Source organism: Eleutherodactylus coqui, chromosome 5, assembly GCF_035609145.1.
Source record: "Eleutherodactylus coqui strain aEleCoq1 chromosome 5, aEleCoq1.hap1, whole genome shotgun sequence".
NCBI classification, from domain to species: Eukaryota; Metazoa; Chordata; class Amphibia; order Anura; family Eleutherodactylidae; genus Eleutherodactylus; species Eleutherodactylus coqui.
The window spans coordinates 37,909,991-37,926,607 of record NC_089841.1 but is presented as its reverse complement, the minus strand read 5'-3'; the positions used below and the strand labels follow the sequence as shown (position 1 = coordinate 37,926,607).

The following is a 16,617-nucleotide window of genomic DNA, read 5'->3' as shown; positions in this document are numbered from 1 at the left end:
TCTTGTGTTGTTGGGACGATCCTCCACTGTTACGTCAGTTTTATTCCACTGTTCTTGCTTTATTCAGAAATAAAATACAAAATTCCTTGCATCCAGAAAATAGAGAATTACGTGCAAAAAAAAAAAAGATGAGGCCAGTAGCCAGTGAGACTTACAACGGTGTTGGAAGTAGGCCTAGTCCATTAAAGAAGGCTTTTTGAATGGCTTCTTTGTGCCCGAGTCCAAGGGCCTCTGTTGTAAGGAGGTTAATAAGTTCAGTTATTTCCTATCTTGATATCAGTTAAAAAGAAAAAAATTCTTAAGCAAATAGACGAGGGCAAAATTGCCGGTCATTCGGATATCGTTTTTAGTCTATTTGAGGTCTCTTAGACTTCTTCTTTGGTATCATCCCTATCTCCTCTCAGTGATTGATCATTTATCTTGCCCAAGGTATTTTTCTATGAAGGTTGAGGTTGCACCGGATTTGCTTGTCAGTTTGTCTTTAATTCTTTCATTTGCAGTTCAAGTATTGACTGTTCTTGGACATGGCTTCACCCATGGGTTTTTTCAGTAATGTAGTTACTTTGAGAGTTTTGCTTCCTTCCTAGAAGTGGATAGTTAGAGGATTTTTTTTTTTAAAGCGAGTAATTCATTTTTTGAATGACTTTGTATTTCTTGGTCCTCCTGATGAAGCCACTTGTAAGGAAGTTAAAAATTTTTGTTCAACAATGAAATTTTTTGGTATCCCTCTGGGTCATGAGAAACCTTTTCCCATGACCACCTGTGGTGGAGAGGAGCATCGACCAGCGTAAAATGTCTATTTGTTGTACAACTATCCGTATTTCACTATAATTTGATTTACAGAGACCCATAACAAACTCTTTCATCATGATTGCCACTGGACAGCAACATGAAGTCAGATGTGTGCTGCATTGGCTGCTGAAGATGGGTTCAGTAGCCCGGATGATGGGGAGCTAGTCTTCGCAGCATCAGACCATCTCTATATTCAGCCAACTTGAATCAAATGACACACACTGACTTCATTTTCCCTGCCCCTCCCCCTTCTCCAGCATCGAGCCAAGGACAAAGGAGAAGTTTGCACATGGCAAGAGGACAAGGACCAACTAGTGTACAGAGACTGGGAGGAGGTTCCATATAGCTCAGCCTATAGCAATGAGTATATACCATGTATGTTCTACCTTATACGCCTATAAAAGCCAGGTATGTGTTTAGATAAAAGGAGTTTCAGGCATAATACACGGCAGAGCTCTCGAGACTTCAGACTGAACTGGACTCAGTGTGAATTCTTTTTGTGTACACATAAATCAGAGTTTTCAATCAGGAGGCTACAAAATACCCCAAACCCTGCTGGAGAAACCTTATTCCAGAATACACCAGTTTGGAATTCTTGGGTATTATCACTGATAGTTGTGCCATCTGCTTGTGTGATCCTGATTGGTAATTTATTATTTTTTTCTTTCTAGAAGATCTTAGCATCACAAGAGGTCTTCACTCTCTCAATGAGCATGTTGACGGTCAATTCAGAAGAATGTTCAGCTCGCATGGATGCAGTTTTGCTAGTTTAATGGTAGTTCCACTTGGCAAGCGGATTCTGTTTTTAACATCCAAATTAAAATTGGGCTTGGGGGGGGTGGGGGGGGGGGGGGCGCTTCTAGGAAGCAAGATTACTGGGTACTCTGGAATGGTCACTGGCCGGCTCAACCATGGTGTAAGCTCGAAATGGATAAGCATTCGCAGGATGGGAATGTGTTTTTCTTTTTGCTTTCTAGGTTTAAAGCAGGTTTGCCGTATACAGTTAGGGCCAGAAATATTTGGACAGTAACACAATTTTCGCGAGTTGGGCTCTGCATGCCACCGCATTGGATTTGAAATGAAGCCTCTACAACAGAATTCAAGTGCAGATTGTAACGTTTAATTTAAAGGGTTGAACAAAAATATCTGATAGAAAATGTAGGAATTGTACACATTTCTTTACAAACACTCCACATTTTAGGAGCTCAAAAGTAATTGGACAAATAAACATAACCTAAACAAAATATTTTTTTTTCAGTATATTGTTGCGAATCCTTTGGAGGCAATCACTGCCTTAAGTCTGGAACCCATGGACATCACCAAACGCTGGGTTTCCTCCTTCTTAATGCTTTGCCAGGCCTTTACAGCCGCAGCCTTCAGGTCTTGCTTGTTTGTGGGTCTTTCCGTCTCAAGTCTGGATTTGAGCAAGTGAAATGCATGCTCAATTGGGTTAAGATCTGGTGATTGCCTTGGCCATTGCAGAATGTTCCACTTTTTTGCACTCATGAACTCCTGGGTAGCTTTGGCTGTATGCTTGGGGTCATTGTCCATCTGTACTGTGAAGCGCCGTCCGATCAACTTTGCAGCATTTGGCTGAATCTGGGCTGAAAGTATATCCCGGTACACTTCAGAATTCATCCGGCTACTCTTGTCTTCTATGTCATCAATAAACACAAGTGACCCAGTGCCATTGAAAGCCATGCATGCCCATGCCATCACGTTGACTCCACCATGTTTTACAGAGGATGTGGTGTGCCTTGGATCATGTGCCGTTCCCTTTCTTCTCCAAACTTTTTTCTTCCCATCATTCTGGTACAGGTTGATCTTTGTCTCATCTGTCCATAGAATACTTTTCCAGAACTGGGCTGGCTTCTTGAGGTGTTTTTCGGCAAATTTAACTCTGGCCTGTCTATTTTTGGAATTGATGAATGGTTTGCATCTAGATGTGAACCCTTTGTATTTACTTTCATGGAGTCTTCTCTTTACTGTTGACTTAGAGACAGATACACCTACTTCCCTGAGAGTGTTCTGGACTTCAGTTGATGTTGTGAACGGGTTCTTCTTCACCAAAGAAAGTATGCGGCGATCATCCACCACCGTTGTCTTCCGTGGACGCCCAGGCCTTTTTGAGTTCCCAAGCTCACCAGTGATTTCCTTTTTTCTCAGAATGTACCCGACTGTTGATTTTGCTACTCCAGGCATGTCTGCTATCTCTCTGATGGATTTTTTCTTTTTTTTTCAGCCTCAGGATGTTCTGCTTCACCTCAATTGAGAGTTCCTTTGACCGCATGTTGTCTGGTCACAGCAACAGCTTCCAAATCCAAAACCACACACCTGGAATCAACCCCAGACCTTTCAACTACTTAATTGATTACAGGTTAACGAGGGAGACGCCTTCTGAGTTAATTGCAGCCCTTAGAGTCCATTGTCCAATTACTTTTGGTCCCTTGAAAAAGAGGAGGCTATGCATTACAGAGCTATGATTTCTAAACCCTTTCTCCGATTTGGATGTGGAAACTCTCATATTGCAGCTGGGAGTGTGCACTTTCAGCCCATATTATATATATAATTGTATTTCTGAACATGTTTTTGTAAACAGCTAAAATAACAAAACTTGTGTCACTGTCCAAATATTTCTGGCCCTAACTGTAAGTCTATGATGAAATGAATGGCGGGATATCATGTTTTCAGAAATGCCTAGGGGTGGTCACCAATTCTTTTCAGCAAATTAGACTAGGGTTACAAGGATACAAAACGGTTGCTTTTTCCAAGGATCAAGGGTCTGCTATAACGTTTGGCTTATTGAACAAGCTGGTGTCAGTGTTTGGTTGGATCTCGGGTTATGAAGGGATGTTGTTTCATTCTGTCTCTTATTAGCGAAGTTTGGAGCATTGAGATGCGGAGAGTTTCTGGCTCCGTTCAGAGCGGTTTGCTCGCCTCTTTTATTCTCGGATGTGTCTGAGCAGGAGAATGGCATAAAATTTTCCTGAGGCGCACTAAAACAGGTAAGTTAAAGAAAGGGGGTAGGATCCAGATTTTCAAAACCCTAATGTTAACCTATGCCCGGTGCGGGAATTGAAGCGCTTCTAGGAAATTGGCCGGAGGCAGTTGTAATCTTTGTTTTGCCATGCGGACGGTTCTTTGGGTCACGTTTTCAATTTACGAGCGTTTTGAAGAAATGCATTGGTAAGATATGCTGCAGCGGAGTAAAAGTTACTCTGCAGTACTTTAAAACTGGGGCAACTGTAGAAGCTGCGTTTAAGCGAATAACGCATTAAGAAAGTGAGGAGATGGGAATGATCGTTTTAAGCTGTGATATTTTTCTGTCTTCACAAAAAACATGTGTGGATCACTGGACACGCTTGTATTCACTGGGCTCAGCAAAGAGCAGTGGATCGCTGTTCCTCGGATGATTTGGGGTTAGATGTATCAGTTTTGAGTCAGAGGGATGAAATGGTTCTTGCTGATGTTAGAAAGGGCAGGGCTTCCTGAGCCAAGCATCCCTGTGATTCATTTGGGAGGGAAGGACAAGAACAAAATTAGAACGTTTGACCTGTTATGCAAAATCAGGCAGGAATTGTGGAGGGTTAAAGCCATTTTCCTGACATAATTTTAGTATCTTCCGGATTTGGACCCGGTTGGTTTGGGTGCTTCCAAAGTTTTATTTTTGAATGAAATATGGAAAAGATTGAATAGAGTGCTTGAGAAATGGTCAGCTTCGCTCAGGGTTTTTCGGTTCAGCACGCTGAGCTAGAAGGGTTTTAGTTGGCCGCACAGAACTGGATCGGGTGCATTCATTCGACATTGCTTTGGATATTTTCAATATGGGATTGCAGGAGATGATTGAAAGGGCTGCTGTTGTGTTGGGGGAGGCATGCCATAGTTATGTCATGGCCTGGTGGGAATGCTGCCCACCTCCTGTGGGTGGGTATAAAGATGGATTAAAGATTGGTTAGAGACTTGAGTAGGTAGGGATAAGTCTATCTGTTATATATGTCGGGGTTTTTTTGAGTTATTAATATTTATAAGGTAACCCTGTTTAAAATAAAGGCCGTGACCCTTCAAATCCATGCTGGCATCTGTGTTTTCATTTCAGGTATATGTTTAGATATTAATATAGAGTATAAGATTCCATGTACGGCCGAAGGCCAATTAGGGTCTGAGGCCTCATGGAATCTGAGCGGAAATGGTGTTAAAAGGTCTTTTCGGCATTAATTATTTGAGCATTGGCTTATTAGGTAGGTATTTAATAGAGTTCACTACAGGGTCAGCTGTGAGCGGCTGGAAGGTTCTAGAGGTTGTTGGGAAACTTTGGAGCCCTGGTGATAGATGGTGATTAGTCTGAAGAGAATGGTGAGATGAAGCCTGAGGGATCCTTCTGTGAAGCTCGGGCCCTAGCAACAAGAGCTGAATGGTGAGAGAAAGCGAGTCCCGACATAAGGAGGTGCTGATAGGACGGAGGGCTTCAGTTTTTTTCTACAGCACCACAAGATTGTGCCCGCCCGCCCTCTTGTTTAGCTTCCAGCTTGTTGTGGCATGTTTAAATGGGGGAATGCCACCTGCCTCCTGGGGGTGGGTATAAAGATGGATTAAAGATTGGTTATTGGTGTAGACTTGAGAATGTAGGACTCAGTCTACATGTCATATATGCTGCTGCCTTTCAAATCTATGCTGGTGTCAGTGTTTTTGGTGTTTTTTTTTTCTAGGTATATGTTAAGATATTAATATAGAACATAACATTCCATGTCCCAGCATTCCCTGCAGTATCACCTCTCCAGTCAGTAGCTCCATCATCTTGTTGATGAGTTCTAGAATCTTCTGTACATTGATGTCTTCATGTATCAGGTGGTGAGGTGGGGGCCCCGTGATTGGGCTCAGCGGTCTGCCCCATCCATCACACACAGGGGCCCAACAGCCATCACTAGAGGTCTTCTTCACTACCGTGTAATCCTGTATATGGGGAGACAATAATAAATATCACTACAGAAATTCACCTCCCCAGTGACATCATCTGTTATTACCATAGATGAGAATGATGTAATGTGACATCATCAGAATCTCTCACCTCTCCAAAGAGCTGGAAGATTATCTCTCTGGTGAGATTTACTACACTCTCCGCCATCTTGCTCGTGTTTTCCTTTTATCCTTGGTGGGTCAATCAAGAAAATTCTGTTGTATAGAAGATATCAAAAGATGTTCAGAAATTAAAGAAACCTGATAAGTCAATACCTCAAGATGAGGTAATAACTTTAAGATTTTAACCACTGTGTGCAATAATATTATGTACTGCTCCCCCCTGCGCGACAATAGTATGTACCGCTCCCCCCCCCCCCCGAGCCACAATAGTATGTACCGCGCCCCCCCCCCTCCCCCTGCGCCACAATAGTATATACAACTCTGCCAAAGTTTGTACCACTCCATCCTATGCCTTAAGGCCTATTTCACACAGGCAACAGGATATCGTTGGAAAAAAAAAAAATCACAGCGCTATCGCACCAGTGGTCCGTGGGATATCGTTGCTTTTGGCCCTAATCCCAGCCATTTATTGAATGGCTGTGATTATTTCATCGAGCTCTGGCTTTGATTAGCTCAGTTACAGCACTCGTGAAGTAATCACTGCCAGTCCTTCCTGTGTAATGGAAACCCAATATATCTATATTTTGGACTGTGGACCTTTGTAGTGGACAGTGTTTGTATTCTGTATAATAAGTGACAGTACTTGTCCATTTTTTGCCTTCTGTTCTGATACAAATATAGATATATGTTCTTACATCTATGCAATATTTCTACTTCCTTTAATGAAACTTCTATTCCCTAAACTTTGCTGACAAGATAATATTTAACATAGACACGCTATATTTTTCCATCTGTTTTGTAACTTTAGAAGAAGTAAAAATCAGACATAGATAACCGCAGTCTGAAAAAAGCTACCACAATAATAACCCAAGCAGTTTTACTGGAAACTTATGCAAATAACACGGGGGGTTTGTGCAATTAATAGTTCAAGCTGTAATATCCAATCATATCGAAGGAACCACACGTGGGTCCAAGACAACCCACTCATCTCGTCCACCACCTGATGGCCAATCATAGATGACCGGAGGATGGAAGAATTGCAAGATGCTTATCCAATAACTAAACAATACATTGTATCTATGTAATCTTTGACCTGCCCAGATGGGCAGATATGTTAAACTCTTTAAAAGAGGCTGCGCGCCCAACAATAAAGCAGAATTGAGGAAGCTTATACATGCTGAACCTGTGTCAGTGTGAAATCTTCTTATGCGCATAATCAATTCATAATTAATCTGGAAGGGTGTAAACATTCCTAATTGAGTAAGTCGTTGGACGCAAAAGGAAATCCACGACACCTGGAGGCGAGGATCATGATCATCCAATCCCCGGGGAGCTTCAAGGGAGAAGATGTGCCGGAGAGGACAGTACCTCTTTACTGTAAGAGCAGTGAGACTGTGGAACTCTCTGCCTGAGGACGTGGTGATAGCAAAATCCATAGAGTTGTTTAAGAGGGGACTAGATGCCTTCCTAAAGTGCTATGATATTACAGGATATAGCCCTTTATAACCAGTGGGGCTGTTGCTCCGGGTCTTGGAGTCAGGGAGGAACTTACAAATGTTGAAAGAGGGATTATTCTGACTGCCATTATGGAGTCAGGAAAGATTTTTTTTTACCCAAATAGACTAAATTGGCTTGTCTTTTTTTTTTTTTTTAAACTTTCCTCTGGATCAACAAATGGGTGTGGAAACAGGCTAAACTAAATGGACATTATCTGCTTTCAGCCTAAGATACTATGTCACTTGATCCTGTATCATCTTCACCATTTTCCTCCTTTCTTAAGACTACTCCTTATTTCTTCCACCCGCTCCTCTATCTGCTTCTCCACTGTTCCAATGGAGGGACTGTGTTCCCTTAGCCCCAAGATAGCAGCCACCCCGACAAAGAGGAAAGGCTCAAAAATTAGAGCGGCCACAATGTTCAGGCACCTGGGAAGTGCCGACACCACTGTGCACAGGGCCTGAGGCAGGCGGCCGCTGGCCATCAGGCCAGATACCTGCTAGAGTTGCTGCCAGCAGTATCAGTCACCTGGCCGCAGAGTGGAGGGAGCAGACAGGAGCCGCACCAAAGCTCCCGGATCAGTCCCTGCTGTGAACCGCTAAGCAGGCAGACTCCAGCCAGGCCCCCTCCGAGTGCCAGCACCTGGTAATGGAGCCTGGGAATGCTCAGGCCTGGTAGGTCTCACTAGACTCCGTCTCCAATGAGTCCTTAAAAGGTCTCAAAATGCTCCCCCGGGATAGGAGAGCATGCTGTGGGGAGAGAGCAGGCAGTCCTGCATCCGATAGTAACAGAATGGCAAGGATTCCAGGGGCTGGTGGACTGAGCTCTCCTGAGGACTTCCTGTCTCCTTACTTGGTAGGCCACGCCCCTTCGCAGTCACCATATTTTTCCGTATTAGCCCGGTGAGTGCAGTGAGAGTATCGTTATGCATCAACTGCAGCAGTCTGTCCTAATTTTCTGTTTTGAATTGCTTTATCATTGCAGTATGAACAGTTAAGGGCTTTTACCCACTAGTGTTTTTTTAACGCTTCGATATCGCAGCGTTTTTTTTCCAATGGGACTTTCTAATGCTAATATCACATCGCACAAAAATCGCAAAAGCACAAACTTGCGATTTTAACATTGGAAAGTCCCATTGAAAAAAAAAACACAGCGATATTTCAGCGTTAAAAGAAAAATGCTAGTGGGTAAAAGCTAAAAATGGGAGAAAAGGAACAATACCTCCTACAGCGCAACCTATTGCATGACAGCATGTTCAAAATATTTATTAAAAGCACTAAAAGGCGGAAGATTTTGAATTGACATTGAAAATTGACATTTTTCATATTTTCAACTACAATATCCCAGGTTTTTGATGAGGTATATAATTCTGTCTGTTTACTTTATTCTGGAAGCACACTGGAAAAACTTTAGTTTTTTTTAAAACCATTTAGGAAACGTACAAATTTAACATTTTCCTACACCAAGCCAGGATTACAAAGGCTCATAGCTATCCGTATGATAGATACCCCCACAATTCACCCAATTTTAATAAAATAGACATCTTAATTAGAGATGAGCGAGTATACTCGCTAAAGCCAATTGCTCGAGCGAGCATTGCCTGTAGCGAGTATCTGCCCGCTTGAGACCATTTAGGAAACGTACAAATTTAACATTTTGAAGAACATTTTGCTTTCCTACACCAAGCCAAGATTACAAAGGCTCATAGCTATCCGTATAATATATATACCCCCACAATTCACCCAATTTTAAAAATACACATCTTAATTAGGGATGAGCGAGCGTACTCGGAAAAGCACTACTCGCTCGAGTAATGTGCTTTATCCGAGTAGCGCAGTGCTCGTCCCTGAAGATTCGGGTGCCGACACGGAGCGGGGAGCTGCAGGGGAGAGCGGGGAGGAACGGAGGTAAGATCTTTCTCTCCCTCTCTCCTGCCCGCTCTCCCCTGCTCCCCGCTGCGACTCACCTGTCAGCCGCAGCGGCACCCGAATCTTCAGGGACGAGCACTGCGATACTCGGATACAGCACTTTACTCGAGCAAGTAGTGCTTTTCTGAGTACGCTCGCTCATCCCTAATCTTAATGTATTCATTTAAAGGTGTCATGAGTATTTTGACACCAGGTTTTTTGAGGAGTTAATGGAATTTAGAGGAGAAAAATTCATAGTTTTGCAAATAGGTAACATTACAGTTTTTTTTCTATAGTGCACATAAAAATGAGGATTTGCACCCCAAAATTAATACCACTGATTGTCCTATGTTCAGAATCATATCCATTATGGCCTACTATTATGTCACAAGAACATCTTACAGGAGAAGGTAAGGAAAGCCATCTGTGAATGCGAGCTGAAGACACGTTGGGTGATGCATACAAGTAAATTCATATAACTAGGATTGAACGCCGCTGCTGCCGGAGGGAGCCGAAGGGAAAAGAACCATCTGCGCAAGCGCGTCTAATCCGGCGATTAGATGCTGAAACTAGACGGCACCATGGCGACAGGGACGCTAGCAACGGAGCAGGTAAGTGAATAACTTCTGTATGGCTCATATTTAATGCACGATGTATATTACAAAGTGCATTAATATGGCCATACAGTAGTGTATACCCCCACTTGCTATCGCGGGACAACCCCTTTAACCTTCTTGAGAGGTCGTAGTGGAGGAGCGCTGCTCTGCCCCTTACAGACTGCAGAGGCTTTCAGGGGACACTATCACAGAGCTCTGAGAGGATTAGTCCCCACACCTCCTGAATGACACCATCACTCATGTGGCTCAGAGGATGGACTCCCCCCCACCAGAAGTCCTTTGTCGTCTTGAATCCATGAGTTATTACAACCGGAATGGGCGCGTGGGCCCACCAAACAGCTCCTAAGAGACAGAAAGACAAACCCTGTGGAAAAGAGTAAAGAAGAAAAAAGGGAGAACCCCCCACCCCCCTGGCCAGGCTAAGATCAATATGACAGACATAAGCCCATATGAAGAGCCTAAGATTACTTCTTCTGTACCTTGCTTAATGATTCCATAAGAAGAAGGCCCATTCAGCCATGGGAGAATCCTCTTCCTAAGGCAGGGAGTCCTAAATAAGACTATATTGGGTTGTAGGTATAAATTTGAACTTGGGGTGAACCAGTCCAAAAGTCAAGAAAAAGAGGGGGAGAAAAAAATAGACTACGTAGAGCCGTTACATCAGCGCAATAATGAGATATTAACATAACATATAATCAAGCACATATCTTATGCCAGAGAGGATCCATCTCCCCGCCACAGGAGAAAGCAGCAGTAGCATTAATGGCATCAGAAAGCAAAAATAGTCGTTCCAACCGTTTAGTCCCCTTTGAGTATTGTAGGGCATTCGGGATCTATTGGCACTCCAGCCAGGTGATCCGTCTTTTTGCTAATCAAAGAAATGAGCCCGGTTATTGCAGATCACCTTAAGGCTGGTTTCACATGAACGCATTGGATTCTGCATGTGGGAGCCCGCAGTGGAATCAGACCCTGTGCCAGGCCGGCGTCCGCGCGTTCCTTGAAATATCTGTATTGCAGATGGTGCAGTTCGATCACAATGTCAGTTGTGGAAGGACCGCGGATCGGACGGCTTCCATTGAATTCAATGGAAGCCTTCGGTGCGGAATCCGCAAGAAACCCCGTTACCATCATGTATACTCGCCGCACTCAGCCGTCTGAACGGGCACATAAACAGGAGATGTTCCGTGACTTTGTCACAGCTGCCTCTCATTCGTGCGTTTTTTGACTGCGCTGCAGATTGCAGCGCCCGTGTGAGGTAGCCATCAATCTGTAATGTGCCATCAACAAGGACTGCTGGAGGAGGAAAAAAAATAAACAACGCCAGAAATGCGCGTTTTTAGTCACCCGATCTCCCACAAAAAATGCAACAAAAAGCGATCAAAAAGTTGTATGTATTCTGAAACGGTACCAACGTAAACTACAGGATTTCTTGCAAAAAACAAGCTCTTGCACAACTACGGCAATAGAAAAATAAATAAAATATTGTGCGCAGAAGATGGCGGCAGAAAATAATTTAAAAAAAGTAGTACTGCAAAAAAAAGAAAAAAAAAAAAAACAACATAAGTTCGGTATGGCAGTAATGGCACTGACCCAGAGAATAAAGTCATGGTGTCCTTTCTTGTTGCAGTTTGTGGGCTGTAAAAACAAGACGTAACAAAAGATGGCAGAATTTTTTTTCTCATTTTACTCCACTTAGAATTTTTACAGTTTTTTGTGCTGCAAAAAACAAGCCCTCATACCGCTATGTGGATGGATAAATGAAGGAGTTACAATGTTTTTGGAAAAAAAGGGCAGCGTCCTTAAGGGGTTAATATGCGGTTACAAAACCATAAATATAAATAAATGAAAAATGACAAGAAAGCAAACAAAACTAAAAAGGGAAAATTTGGACTTGATCAAAATTTGCGTAAGATAAAAAGGATGTCAGTGATGAGTCAGAGGCGCCAAATGCGGCACCAGTAAGAGCTCTGCAGCCGGCCGGCCGTATAAATGGCTTTTCTATTGAAGCCACTTGTGTTCAGACACTGAAACCAGCAATTCTTACTTACTAGTCTAATAGATGTGGAAGGACAGAAGTACTGCTGCAGCCATGAGCCAGGATTGTTCTGGCTGCCATCAGGATGTGAAGCAGGGGGTAGATGGAGAGCGTGGGGATCGGTCAGAGCCAATATACAGTACGGCCGTGGCAGGAATAGATGGCGGACGGGATGTGATCAGCAACTGATAGGACTAAACATGAATGGTGGCATGACATACATAGGCAATACAAAGTGCTGCTGCATAAAACACTCACTAATTCACTGCAGGGGCAGAATATATATATAACACAAACATAAACAGCCGACAATAAATGATCAGATACTATATATATATATATATATATATATATATATATATATATATATATATATATATATATATACACACACATACTGCAGAGCTCATATACTATATATATATATATATATATATATATATATATATATATATATATATACACTGCAGAGTTCATCATATACTATGTATATATATATATTAACTGCAGAGTTCATCATATACTATATATATATACTGCAGAGTTCATCAGATCCTATATATACTGCAAAGCTAATCATATACTATATATATACACTGCAGAGTTCATCATATACTATATATATACTGCAGAGTTCATCATATACCATATATATACTGCAGAGATCATCATATACTATATATATACTGCAGAGATCATCATATACTATATATATATACTGCAGAGCTCATCATATACTATATATATACTGCAGAGCTCATCATATACTATATATATACTGCAGAGCTCATCATATACTATATATATACTGCAGAGCTCATCATATACTATATATATACTAGCTGATATACCCGGCTTCGCCCGAGTTAATTTGGTACTGGTGTTTATCTGGTGTTCACACGGAAAATCTTATGAAGTCGTGGTTACTTAAGAGATACTGAGGAAAAACATATGTTCACCATTTTGCATAGTTCTCTGCGTTACCCAGGAAACACCACGTGGAGGCAACCATGCGACGTTTCCTTCATATAAAATGACATCAGGAAGTGAGAGAATTAGATTACGTACATAAAATTTGGACACTAATTCTTTTGCGCTTAGAATTGAATACTCGAGTTGGGACCTATTAACTTTTCATATTTATGACACAATCAATGCTTGTGCCAAATTTCATGTTTCTATGACACCGGAAAGTGAGAGATTTGGATTCTGTACGTAAAATTTGGACGCCAATTCTTTTGCGCATAGAATTGAATAATGGAGTTGGGACCAATTAGCTTTCCCTATTTATGACATATTCAATGCTCGTGCCAAATTTCCCGTTTCTATGACACCGGAAAGTGAGAAAATTACATTCCGCACGTAAAATTCGGACGCTAATTCTTTTGCGCATAGAATTGAATAATCGAGTTGGGACCTATTAGCTTTTACTATTTATGACATAATCAATGCTCGTGCCAAATTTCCTGTTTCTATGACACCAGAAAGTGAAAAAATTAGATTCCGTACATAAAATTTGGACGCTAATTCTTTTGCGCATAGAATTGAATAATCGAGTTGGGACCCATTAGCTTTTCCTATTTATGACATAATCAATGCTCGTGCCAAATTTCCTGTTTCTAGGACACCGGAAAGTAAGAAAATTACATTCCGCACGTAAAATTTTGACGCCAATTCTTTTGCGCTAGAATTGAAGAATCAAGTTGGGACTAGAGATGAGCGAACGTGCTCGGCCACGCCCCTTTTTCACCCGAATACCGCTATTTTCGAGTACTTCCGTACTCGGGCGAAAAAATTCGGGGGTCGCCGTGGGTTGCAGCGGGGAGTGGGGGGGAGAGGGAGAGAGAGAGAGGGCTCCCCCCTGTTCCCCGCTGCTACCCCCCACGCCGCCACGCCTCTCCCCGCCCCCCGGCGCACCCGAGTACTTTTCACCCGAGTACGGAAGTACTCGAAAATTGCGGTATTCGGGCGAAAAAGGGGCGTGGCCGAGCACGTTCGCTCATCTCTAGTTGGGACCCATTCGCTTTTCCTATTTATGACATAATCAATGCTCGTGCCAAATTTCACGTTTCTATGACAACGGAAAGTGAGAAAATTGCATTCCGCATGTAAAATTTGGACGCTAATTCTTTTGCGCATAGAATTGAATAATGGAGTTGGGACCCATTCGCTTTTCCTATTTATGACATAATCAATGCTCGTGCCAAACTTCCCGTTTCTATGACACCGGGAAGTGAGTGATTTAGATTATGTACGTTAAATTTCGACGCCAATTCTTTTGCACTAGAATTGAATAATCGAGTTGGGATCCAATTGCTTTTCCTATTTTGGAGATAATCTATGCTTGCGCCAAATTTCATGTTTCTACGACATCGGGAAGTTGGAGAACTTTTGGCGAGTCAGTCAGTCAGTGAGTGAGAGCTTTCAGCTTTATATATATAGATATACTGCAGAGTACATCAGATACTATATATATATACTGCAGTTCATCAGATACTATATATATACTGCATAGTACATCATATACTATATATACTGCAGAGTTCATCATATACTATATATATATATACACTGCAGAGTTCATCATATACTATATATATATATATATATTGCAGAGTTCATCAAACTGTTGGGGGTCTGTCAATGGAGACCAAATGCGAATGTTGCCTGAGTCCAAATTAAGAGGAAATATTATATTGAGTACTCGTAGATGAGAGCCATAACAAACCACTACACACACACAGTCCAGTGATATCAGTATGAATTCTAGTTTATTTTCGAACATTTGCTAGTTTTTATGCAAGATGGAAAGAAGGCGTTTCCAAATGTTACCTGATACCAAGTTTCAATCTACTTTTGCTGACCAAGTCTACATTCCAACAGATTACAACAGGGGTGTCAAACTCATTTTCACCAAGGGCCACATCAGGCTTATGGTTGCCTTCAAAGGGCCGATTGTAAGACAGTACAGTTAGGGGTTGTTCATACAAGCGTATTTGCGTACATAATATGCAGTGAATAGAAGCCATTGATTTTAATGAGTCATTCACATGATGTATATTTTCACACAGCATGACCTATTTTGTTGCGTACTGCGCACCCCAATAGGCCATTGAAGTGAATAGGCCGCGCAAATACATGGTGAATGCACAGGAAACCGATGTATTCACTGCATATTTGCGCACTATCTCTGGGGGCCCATCTGCGTTCTTTTTGGCGTGCCCAAATAGGCAGGCATAAGCGATTTTTGATTGCGCAAATACACAGCGTATTTGTGCTACTGAAATACCCATGTGAACGAGCCCTAATAGTGACCCCTACAGTGGCCCCAGTAGTAACATTATCCCCCAGTAGCGACCATTAACCCCCCCCCCCTCTCAGCAGCCACCATTAACCCCCCCCTCTCAGCAGCCACCATTAACCCCCCCTCTCAGCAGCCACCATTAACCCCCCCCTCTCAGCAGCCACCATTAACCCCCCCTCTCAGCAGCCACCATTAACCCCCCCCTCTCAGCAGCCACCATTAACCCCCCCACTCTCAGCAGCCACCATTAACCCCCCCTCTCAGCAGCCACCATTAACCCCCCCCCCGTCTCAGCAGCCACCATTAACCCCCCCCCCCGTCTCAGCAGCCACCATTAACCCCCCCGTCTCAGCAGCCACCATTAACCCCCCCGTCTCAGCAGCCACCATTAACCCCCCCCCTCTCAGCAGCCACCATTAACCCCCCCTCTCAGCAGCCACCATTAACCCCCCCCTCTCAGCAGCCACCATTAACCCCCCCTCTCAGCAGCCACCATTAACCCCCCCCTCTCAGCAGCCACCATTAACCCCCCCCAGCAGCCACCATTAACCCCCCCCAGCAGCCACCATTAACCCCCCCCCAGCAGCCACCATTAACCCCCCCCCAGCAGCCACCATTACCCCCCCCCAGCAGCCACCATTAACCCCCCCCCCAGCAGCAACCATTAACCCCCCCCCCAGCAGCAACCATTAACCCCCCCCAGCAGCAACCATTAACCCCCCCCCCCAGCAGCAACCATTAACCCCCCCCCCCAGCAGCAACCATTAACCCCCCCCCCAGCAGCAACCATTACCCCCCCCCCAGCGGCAACCATCAACCCCCCCCCAGCAGCTACCATTAACCCCCCCCCTCAGCAGCAACCATTAACCCCCCCCCCTCAGCAGCAACCATTAACCCCCCCCCCTAGCAGCAACCATTAACCCCCCCTAGCAGCAACCATTAACCCCCCCCCCCCCTAGCAGCAACCATTAACCCCCCCAAGCAGCAACCATTAACCCCCCCCCCTAGCAGCAACCATTAACCCCCCCCCCAGCAGCAACCATTAACCCCCCCCCAGCAGCAACCATTAACCGCCCCCCCAGCAGCAACCATTAACCCCCCCCTCTCAGCAGCCACCATTAACCCCCCCTCTCAGCAGCCACCATTAACCCCCCCCTCTCAGCAGCCACCATTAACCCCCCCTCTCAGCAGCCACCATTAACCCCCCCCTCTCAGCAGCCACCATTAACCCCCCCACTCTCAGCAGCCACCATTAACCCCCCCTCTCAGCAGCCACCATTAACCCCCCCCCCGTCTCAGCAGCCACCATTAACCCCCCCCCCCGTCTCAGCAGCCACCATTAACCCCCCCGTCTCAGCAGCCACCATTAACCCCCCCGTCTCAGCAGCC

The 16,617-nt window shown here is 43.9% G+C and overlaps 1 protein-coding gene across 1 annotated transcript in view; it reads right to left on the bottom strand.

Annotated features, from left to right (window-relative positions):
• Positions 1 to 16,617, bottom strand: part of LOC136629102 (zinc finger protein 271-like) — a 42,292-nt gene that overhangs the window by 20,255 nt on the left and 5,420 nt on the right. Inside the window, exons 2-3 of the mRNA XM_066605236.1 lie at positions 5,858 to 5,961; positions 5,563 to 5,742 (exon numbers count right to left, since the gene is read on the bottom strand). Coding sequence (XP_066461333.1) covers positions 5,563 to 5,742; positions 5,858 to 5,914 — 237 coding nt within the window. The 5' untranslated portion in view covers positions 5,915 to 5,961. The remainder of the gene's footprint in view (positions 1 to 5,562; positions 5,743 to 5,857; positions 5,962 to 16,617) is intronic.